The sequence below is a fragment of the Drosophila albomicans genome, chromosome 3 (assembly GCF_009650485.2).
Source record: "Drosophila albomicans strain 15112-1751.03 chromosome 3, ASM965048v2, whole genome shotgun sequence".
Taxonomy (NCBI): Eukaryota; Metazoa; Arthropoda; class Insecta; order Diptera; family Drosophilidae; genus Drosophila; species Drosophila albomicans.
In genome coordinates this window covers 37317234-37327494 of record NC_047629.2, presented here as the reverse complement: position 1 = coordinate 37327494, position 10261 = coordinate 37317234, and the positions used below count along the sequence as shown (strand labels likewise).

Genomic DNA, 10261 nt, shown 5'->3' with positions numbered 1-10261 from the left:
AAAATGCGATAACATGCCCTATAAATTATTGCCCATAGGTAAATTCAGTTTTGTGCCTAATTGCTAATATTATTTGGGCTGCACTATGATTGTCACATTTTCCATTACTGAATATTTGCTACTAATAAATATGCAATATAATTTGTATAACAACATGATAATCCAATGGCAACTAACACATGCACAGTGCTCAGCTCTATGGGCAAATATGCCAAATGTTTCGAGAACAATAAAAATATAATATCTTTGTACTGGATTAAAAAAAAAAAAATAGGTAATGGCTTGAATATTTATTTTGACTAATATAATATAAAAAAAAAAACAAAAGAAAATGCAAATGCAAGTTGGAGCAACAAAATGTAAACAATGTAAATTAGCAATAAATAAATAATATTTTAATGGATTGTTGAATTTTTTCCCATTATTTGTAATCACCTGCGTAAAGTTGTATTCCATTCACGTGCATTTAAACTTTACTTTCCGGTACAATATTTAATTTCAAACGTTGGGGTAATAATGTTTCCAAGTCCTTACTTCGTTTGCTTGCTTATCTTCAACCGTAGATAACGTACAACAGTATTTAATGACAGTGGCAAATGCAGAACAAGCCGGTTAATAGCAGCTGAAGGCAATTCGCGTCCTCGAATTTGCGGCATGACGACAGAACGTTACATAAAAAGTTTCTTTTTAAAACAAAAACAAATAAATTGGTAATAAATCAAACTGAAATTGTATATTCATACTCGTACTTATATCCATATAGCAACATGAATATGAGCATGAATGTAATTCTGTCCAAAATTCAAATCACTGGGCAAAAGACCCAACTGGTGCACGTGCCCCAACCATGCTGCAAGCAACACTCGGCAACGACAATCATGCCCACAAGATATGTGAATACATCTATCATGCACGAGTATGTTTTTGAACAGACCCCAAAAAAAACAAAAAAAAACAAAAAAAAGGCGTGCAAAAAAGTGCGGCGAAGCTGACTAAATTTTGTATAATATAATTTTGAAAACTCCCGCGTGTCGAGGTTGATTGGAGTGAAGTTGGGTGGATAAGATACGAACTCGTACTATATTTCATTGGAATGCGCATAAAACAAACATTCACGTACGTTTAAAAATGCCATTGAAAGAAAGGTGGCCGACAGAATGCTTTCAGCTTATGCAAATGTAGGACTTCAAATTGAACAAACGCAAAAGGACCAATATTGTATGCTCTGACCTAATTAAATATTGGTGACCCCAACAAAAATATTAAGTATACAGACAGTAGACTACTTAAGCCCCTTGAAATTAGGCAACTTCAGTTCTGATTTATGACGAAAGATGAGAGTGAACTCCGTCTGTCCATTTTGTGTATTTAATGCATACATGCTTAGGTCCGACATTTGTTAGTGGCACAGCGGACTGTGCGGTAGGTACATTACTCATACGCCACATGCCACACGAAAGACCTTATGACTTGACATTTGACTGTAGAATTGTGGGCGACACACTCACACACAGACACATGTGCAAACCACAGCAAACATGCACACATGCACACACATACTCGTTGGCAAACGAAGAAAACAAAAGCGTATGGCGTATTTTGGATGGCGTATGGCGTATAATTTAATTAGCACTGGCCTTTCAATTGCGTTCATTATAATTACATATATTTTATCAGCAGTCGTAGCCAGCAACGTTAGCGGTAGCGGCAGCGACTCATGTGTGGCGGTTGTCAATAAGTCAAGTGATGTTAATTAATTGAGGGTGATAGTGAAAATGCTCTGCAACTGGCAGCCAACCTGCTAAAAGCAGTTAACTCACATGCAATTAAGAGTGACATATTTTTAATGCGCATACATATTCAACATATTCTTACATAAGAATACATGAGTTTCACTCAAGCAAATAATTAAACTGGCATCCGAGACGAGACACAATAATATATACACATGTATAAAAACAAAATAAGCCACAATATTAATTGAATCATGTGTAATCAATTGCGCCTTTGGCCTACAATCGCAATCCAAGCACATAAGCGAGTAAAACCCATAAACTGTTTTCAATTAAACATATGTATTTTGACTTAATTACAAGTGATATCACAAGCACAAAATCCAATCTTCATGTTTTCAAAATGATGTTGTCTTTTTAATTGCCGTCGAGTCGTTAAAATGATGTCGCGCAATCTTGTGAGCAATGCTACCAGGTCGCACTAGCTTTTGCTGCAATGCATCGCCGTAAAGTTGCACCAGCGATGGCTCCTGCTCCACGGGCTCCAGATAGGCAGCCAGACCGCCAATCAACTAAACAAAGAAACTAATTAGAGTCAAACCCACAATGACAATACACAAGGAACTCACCAAGCTTTCATCGCAGTTCAAGAAACGCATTGCCTGGACATGCTCTGACCAAATACGTCGCCGCCACTTGTTATCGTACTTCTGGGCCAATGGGAGCAATACCAGGGAACTGAAGAGCTCGTCACCATAGCTGGCTGCTTCAAAGTGATTAACAAACAGATAGTAAAGCGGCTCAAAGTTGCCCTTGTCTTCGTGCGTGGCTTCAAAATTGAAAGTGTGTGTTGCGTTTTGAGCGTAAAACTGAAGCAGTTGACCATGCAAGAGCTGGTGCAACTCCGGATCCAAGAACTGACTGTCCGGACCCATGAAAGATATCATCAAGTACATAAGCTTCTCCAGTGGTGAGACAATTTGCAGTCCCTGCTGCTCCAGCTGCTCCACAAAAGTCAAGGTCATGCGTACTACTTGATTCTCTGGGGGAAAAAATACGTCATAAATCCACTTGCTTTGCAAAAGATTTTTATTTAGCTTACCTGAGTAGATGACAGCCGGATGCTGTTGCACATTTTGCAAGTAGTTGTTGAGTATAAGACGCAGTTGAAAATAAGGCCAATCTGACGGCAAAACTGGTGCCTGAGTGTAGCACAATGTCAAATTGGGTTCTTTGTTGTCCTGTTTGTTAACAAAGTAGAGTTAAAACGCTGCTTGATATTTCCTTTTGCTCAACTTACTGCTATAAAGTGCGTGTACACAATTTCCATGCAGGAAGTTTGCAGCAACTCCAAAGACTTTTTATCCAACTGAACGTACTTGTCACTGAAGATGTACCTCTCAAATATGCTCTTCATTTGCCTGGCTTGAGCAGTCGACAAACAGCACAGATAGCTATAGACAAGCTGCAGTAGCTGCGTATTTGTTAGATATGTTTCAATGCCATCAGTACTGAGTAGTTGATGCACTAATTTTAGTTCGCTGCGAGCAAAAAAGTTGCTGGCCAGAAAGCGATTCAAATGCTGACTCAACTCCTTCAGGTATTCACCCAACGGCTCCAGCACAGCAGGCTGCATAAGAGCCTGCAACAGTTGTTTTTGAGCATCCTCCAGCGGAGTCTCGACAAATGCCCAGAGGTTACTTAACAACTGCACCGGATACGTATCGCTGACGACCAACTGTGGCCCCAAGTCGTGCATTAAGACAGCGCCCACATTTGGCAACGGAGCATGCGAATTGCGTCGATCGCTGAAGCGACGTAAAATTATAGACCCGCGGCTGTTGAAAGTTGAAATCAAGAGAGTTAGTAATTAAAAGTTGTTTAATTGCCACTTAAGTAATCGCTATACACTTACGTCAGCTGCTGCACGCAGGCAATAAAGCCTGCAGATCTCACAAAATCCGGCAGAATATTATGCAGAAACTGTCGAAAAGATGTCGCACCCAGATAACCGTGTCGGGCAAACCAGCCAACAGCATAGAGCACAGCACTTAGCAGCGTCAACTGTGTGTACTGCATTGAAACACATTTATTTATGCAAATTAGTGTGGGAAATGCAAATTTGATCTGCTAACTCACATCCTTTAGGGCATTGGCACGCGTCGCCCTGTGCGTCCAGCTGCAGCAGCAGTTATGCAATGGCTCCAGCAAAAGCTTCTGTGCCTCAATGTCGCAAACGCCGCTCTCGCCGCTGGCAACAATGGCAACCAGCAGGGCAGCTGCGTGCTGACGAATCAATGCCGGACCGCCCACATCGAAAACGCAATGATTATAGTGCCAGTCGAGCATCTGCCTGAGCGCCGGCAACAATTGCCTATAACATATATCATTAAGAGTATAGGGCCATGCTTGACAGCTATATAAAAGTAAGTTTTTGTCACAGATATCGCACAGTTGAAGGCGCGACAACTTTTGCTTTGCACTACCCGCAATTCACTTTAAAATCATGTACAACAAACCCTTGAGTTGTATCCTCGTAACGCTGTTTTTATACATGTTTATCGAGCTACAGAATGCCACAGTAACGGCGCAACAATTCAATTTCCCTGACGTTGTAAAGAAACAGGTGAAAAAAGTGCACGTTCGCTGCGTGAATAAAACAGGCGTCACTGAAGGTGAGCATATGATAAAATGAAAATAAAATGAGTAAATTCATAGGAATTCTCTTTGTTTGCAGAAATAATTGCATCGGCGCACTCGGGAGTTCTGCCAAAGGATCCAGCCTTTAAATGTTTTCTGCACTGCCTGTTCGATATTTTCGGGCTGGTAAATTTGCATTTGTTAGAATCACATATTTATATAATTAATAAAATTCCTTCGAATTTCTTTAGATCGATAGCCAGAACATCATGCACTTGGATGCCTTAGTTGAAGTGGTGCCAGAAGAGTTGCACGCCAAGATTCTTGACTTGAGCGAGAAATGTGGCACACAAAGTGAGTAAGAATCAAATACCTAGTACGATCATTTTATTGCCTCCTTTTCATACAGATGGCACAGATGCCTGCGACACTGTTCTGTTAACTGTACAGTGTTACATTGATACGGACGGACCCTTTATCAAGAAGTCTGTTGAGGATATGCTTACTTGAACAAGTCTCGATCCAGAACTCCCAATAACAACAGACAACGTACAATGCGCAACACCTCAATTTGAACGCGTATTAATTTACCCTGTAATTGCAATAATAAACGAGTGTTAATCACAGTCATTAGTTCCTGAAATTTGTATGCAATTGTCAAACCTTAATGTCATCACGATAAAATAAAAAGTGTTTCAAGTTTTCGATGAACGTTTCCGTTGCCAATTGTTTGGCAATGTCCAAGTGCTGGCAAATCAGCACGCGAATTAATTTGAGGGCCATGTACTGAGGTTGTCCATAAAATAAAGTGCTGGTTGCACTTGCTGATAATGAGAAAATAGGAGTAAACTATACATGATTTAAACCAGTATAAAGACGTCATTTACCTGGCGTTATTTGAGGCAGAAAGTTAGTAAGTATCACGTTTATAAGATCGTGTTCTTCTACGACTTGCTTGGCTGTTTGCACATTAGTGCGAGCTATGCGTATGAGCATCTTTATGCAGGATTCGACAGTGCTATTTTCAGGCTTCACTGAGCGCAATATAAAACTGGGAACGTGATATTAGTATATTAATATAAAGCAATTCGAAGCAACAATTTACCAGATACGCTGTAAAATATTTGTGCGCAGCAAGCAGCTCATTAAATCCGTTTCAGCCAACTGAAAATCATCCATTGACAGACGAGTATCCGTCTCCTCCTCCACATCTGCATTAAAGGCTTTTGAATTCGTGCGCAACAATGCCATATAACGTTGCAAGAAAGCAAAGGATGTGGAATCGCCACTCTCATCGTTGTCTACCAACAACTGCAACGTTGGCTGCCAATGACAATAGGCATTCTCATAGATGTGATCCAGCACCACTTCATCCGTTTCGTTGTAGAAAAGACGAGCCAGTGCACGGCTCACAACCTCCAGCTGAGCAGGTGCATTATCATCTAATCCAAAGCGCAGCAGAAAGAATATTTTGGAAACTGGTAGCGATAAAACCTGATCATAGAAACCCTGATTGTAAATGCTCAAGATACCAGCGATGGAACCAAAAGCTGAAATACGTTGCTGCAAAACTGTTGAACTGCAAGAATACTTTCTGTATATTTAGTTGTTTCTAAAAATTTATGCTACACTTACCGCGCCAAGCGAAAGAGTTCTTGCAGTGAATATCCTGGTCGATCGGGTTCCTCCCCATGTAAGTATAATTCACGTTCGTCCACATTTTGCGGCATTTCCTCTGTGTTGTGTGGCAACAACACACCTTTCCAATCGAAGCGAGCATTAAACTGTTCTCCTGGCTTAAGCTGGCCCATCTTGGAGGGTATATCACGCATCCATGCGAGCTTGTGCTCTTCAATTAAATTAAAATTAAGCCAATTTCCTTCATCACTTTGTTGTATAAGCTGATGTGCAGGATTATCTTCAGATAGGGCTTCATTACTCGACGTTGGCAGCGCTTGTGGCTCAATAAGTTCGACCTTAGGAGTCTTTGGAGTAGCTAAGCGATTCTTTTGTTGTTCACGTTTTTGCGCAAGGAGCTTTATCAGCGCCGGATCTGTTAATGAGCATATATTTAAAATATGGGGAATCAACTGCTTAAGAAGTAAACCCACCCAAAGAATTCAGCAACTTTTGCTGCTCCGCCAAAATGTCTTCTTCACGCATTTGATTGAGTAGATTCAAGTTTTCCGAGTGAATTTCCTGAGTAAGTTTTGGATCCTGGACTATAGCGCTGTGGCCAGCGGTTGTCTCACTTGGATTATCTATCGCTGGTGCTTTTGGGGGACTATTTGTATTTCCAGCAGATTCCTTTGCCATAATCTTTCGAGCAAAAAGACTTTTGCCGCTCTCCTTTGAAATTAAATGTATTAATGAATGAACTAAACGTTGTATATTCTTACCTACTTGCTTCGGCTGCTGGAATTCAATTGGTGGACGTATCCCACCCTCTTTTCGCTCCACAATTTCGCCAAGCACATTTTCGATCAGATTGTGATTAATTTTGGTGCCACGAATGTCTCCTAACATATTTTCATGTATTTCATCGAGCAAAACTTTCTGCTTCCCGGCATCAACTGTTGCTTCTCGAAAATTTTGTTGCTCTGTATTTGGCTTGACATCACTTAAACTGCTTTTGTTATTAAGTTTGTTTAGCTCTCGCTTTTGTGCAAACAATGATTTTCCCACAGCTTTTGTAAAAAATTTGAAATTAATTTGAAATTCTTTCTAATAAGTCAAGAAAGACGAAGACGAAACTCACGTTTTTCCACTCGAACAACTGTTGCTGCTGGCTGGAAATTTGGGTTCTTCTGACGCTCGGCATTAAACTCCGCGGCCATGCGCAGCACATCCTCTTCACTTTCGCCTGGTTTAAGTTTATTAAACATTTTGCAGCGCTTTTTTAAAATATAAACAAAAATAAATGAAATGCCGCTTGGCACAACGCGCAAAACAGCTGGCAGAAATACTGACAGCGATAACAGCACGCATAAATCGATAAGTATCTTATCGACCACCGCCACATTTATACCCGTTAACCAACACTAATTTCAACGGTTTTTTGCAAAAACAAAATTTAATTTTTAAAATGACTTTTTTATAAAATCCAAGTATTACTTTTTAAATGTGGAGCCCGTGTCAGCCAAGCACTTGAGCAGCGATTGTTGCGCAATGAGAGTGTCCTTGTGCGGTAGTGCAGCAATCTGAAAAAATGCATCAATTGCCTCCTTGAAGAGATCAATTGCCTCATTGGTTTTTTGCGCCTGCATCGCTTCGGCAGCCTCGCGATATTGTTCTTCCACTTTAATGAGCCTCACTACGCTCTCCTTCAATGAGATATTCTTGCGACAACGTGGGCAACGCACATCCTTTGCAAGATCCTTAGGGAAACGCAACAGATTCACGCAGTTGGCAGAAGTGCACCTAAAATTAAACAAGGATTGAGTAAAAGAATTTAGCACTGATTTAATATACATACCAGAATCGCACCTGCTTGTCGATCTTCTGGAGCAGAGGCCAATTTTCCTGGCACGTCATGCAGTTGCAACTAAACGCATAGCGACCACGCAAGGAACGCTGTCGCTCTTTCAGATTCATCTTGGTAAAGATGGGTCCATAGTTGACCGCAACAGTTTCGTTGGGACGATGCGGCTTCGTCGCCGCCAACACCAACTTCTTACCAACATAATAACCAGCCACGCTGGGACAGCACTCATGATTAAAGTAGGAGCCAGTTCCATATAATCCAGCACCCAAATAAATAACGCGGCAGCCCTCGAAGCAATGCTCGTCCGTCACCATGGTATGATAAATCTCGTGGGCATTGTACTGCAGCACCTGGAGCAAGCCCAACAAGGCGGTGGCCACCTGCAGCTCCACGGCCGTGGGATTGACGCCCTCGGTTTTGCGACGTCCAAAGTACTGAGCCTTCTGCAGCACCCGCATAAGGAAGCCCGCCATGAGTGAACGCTGCAGATGATCATCGGCCTGCCGTTCATCCTGATGCGAGCACAAGTGCTCAAACAGCAGATTAGCCGTAGTTAGACCATCATCCAAGCTCGACGCCTGCGTGAAGACGCGCAATGCAATGAAGCAGAGTATGGACATACCAGAGCCAATGAACAAGTCCATGAACTGGCACTCGAAGCGATGGTAACTCTCGCAGGCCTCACCCATGCACTGCGCGGAGCAGAACGCGATGCCGGAGCAGTGCAGACAAGCAACTGGAGTGCGTAGCCTATTGATTGAACATAGCTACATTATCTCTTTTTAATTTCATATACTCATACTCACCTTTTGAAGCAATGATGGCAATTGGTGCCAAAGAAACTGGGCAGTAGACAGGCAGCAACGGGATTCTCACAGAGCACCACATCGCCAGTCTTGATGCCTTCATTGGCCACCACAAAGCGACCCTTCTCCTTTGTGTCCACCAGCTTGACCACATTTGCAGCGCCACTAAGCGCCGGATTCTCACCATGAGTTAAAGCTGGGACCACGGCTTCTTTGTGCTGTGCACGCTCAGGCTTAGCGTGCTGCGCAGCAGCCACCTCCTTCCGGCAAGCGGCAATCAAGGCAGAGTCTGCGCCTGCCAGCTTCTCAGCAATTTTCAAAGAGATCTCAGCACGCGCCTTCTCGCCCATTACTAAAAGAAACCTGAAGTTATTAAGTAACTTAGACGAAGTTTCTCTATGGAATCTTACCTGCATAAGCCTTGGCCATTTTGCAATAGTAGTCCACGCTCTCCTTGGTCTCCAACCCAAAGTTCGTGGCCAGCTTGAGGTCACTTAAGGCTGCCTCGCCCTCCCCCATGGTAATAAGGATCGTGGCACGCGTGCGATAAGCCATCGCCAACGAAAGACCATTATCAATGGCCGTATCCACTTGTGGACCCGGCGCACGCATCACTGCCAAATTGGCGTGACCCAACGCCTGCTGCAGCAGTTCCTTGCGTTCGTCTGGTATCTCGGAGCTGCAACTCATCAAATAGAACTTGTCTGCCTGTGCGCGTCGTTGCGAGGACAAGAGCACATCCTTCTGCTTGTAGACGGGCTGCACATGCTCCAGTACACCGAGCACTGGATCGCAGACCTCGCGATCACTGAATATGGACAAAATGCGTGCCGCATTCGATTTGAGTTTGCCGAAATAGTTCTGCAGCCACTTGTCACCACACGCGTCTTTCACATCCACATAGAACTCGTTGAAGAAACCCTTCTTGTCCGACTGCACGGTACGCGTCGAGCATACCTGATGATAGTTTGTATCGTACTCCATTATTTTGATCCAGCCAACAACAACGCACAATGGTAATTATGTAAAAAAGAATGCAATCTGATTGCAAATGCAGCGGAACGATGAAAAATCTCGTATACGTTCGTTCGGTTTTCTTTTATTTTTCCTCGAAACTATTGGAAACAGCTGTGTCGAGTCTGTGGCGGGCTCCAAAAATAGATCCCCAAACCAACCGATCGCTTGAATCGCCACGTTAAAAATAATTTCGTTCGTTCATTTTCCTATCGAAATCCCACTTGAATGTTCCGCTGTTCGTCGCTAGAGTGCGCTCGAGTGCAATGCGAGCGTATGTTGCGCATACGCCATGTACGCCAGAGTAAAACAAAATATTTTAGGAAGTATGCTTTGCATTTATTAAGTTATATGTCGTTTATATGTTTAACTTGAGTAGGGCATATAAATCACATTAAATAATTTATTTAAAAATTAGCTAAACGTACAAAAATATAACAATATATAAATATATGCACACATACATACATTCATATATGCAGCTATACTTATATTCGTATATTAAATCGAGTTATCGTATTGTATTGAATTCAATTATCAATGGAATATCTTCATTAAATATATATTTACTGTATAAATATTCA

The 10261-nt window shown here is 42.1% G+C and overlaps 3 protein-coding genes across 3 annotated transcripts; 1 reads left to right on the top strand and 2 right to left on the bottom strand.

The window, feature by feature from the left end:
- Nucleotides 1-2058: 2058 nt before the first annotated feature.
- LOC117568818 (RNA polymerase II-associated protein 1) lies at nt 2059-7338 on the bottom strand. Its single transcript, XM_034249683.2, has 14 exons — nt 7132-7338; nt 6777-7060; nt 6485-6722; nt 6009-6426; nt 5479-5952; nt 5261-5424; nt 5037-5197; nt 4880-4965; nt 3873-4107; nt 3649-3806; nt 3034-3571; nt 2836-2974; nt 2363-2775; nt 2059-2305 (listed from the first exon to the last, which is right to left on the bottom strand). Exons 1-14 carry the CDS (start codon nt 7256-7258, stop codon nt 2132-2134), a joined length of 3609 nt encoding a protein of 1202 aa, XP_034105574.1. The 5' UTR covers nt 7259-7338; the 3' UTR covers nt 2059-2131.
- Nucleotides 4101-5075, top strand: LOC117568823 (general odorant-binding protein 69a). Its single transcript, XM_034249699.1, has 4 exons — nt 4101-4408; nt 4471-4559; nt 4625-4727; nt 4783-5075. Exons 1-4 carry the CDS (start codon nt 4240-4242, stop codon nt 4881-4883), a joined length of 462 nt encoding a protein of 153 aa, XP_034105590.1. The 5' UTR covers nt 4101-4239; the 3' UTR covers nt 4884-5075.
- Nucleotides 7339-7443: 105 nt separating the features above from the next.
- On the bottom strand, nt 7444-9927 carry LOC117568820 (SET and MYND domain-containing protein 4). Its single transcript, XM_034249690.2, has 4 exons — nt 9074-9927; nt 8664-9015; nt 7849-8607; nt 7444-7793 (listed from the first exon to the last, which is right to left on the bottom strand). Exons 1-4 carry the CDS (start codon nt 9645-9647, stop codon nt 7484-7486), a joined length of 1995 nt encoding a protein of 664 aa, XP_034105581.1. The 5' UTR covers nt 9648-9927; the 3' UTR covers nt 7444-7483.
- Nucleotides 9928-10261: the final 334 nt, after the last annotated feature.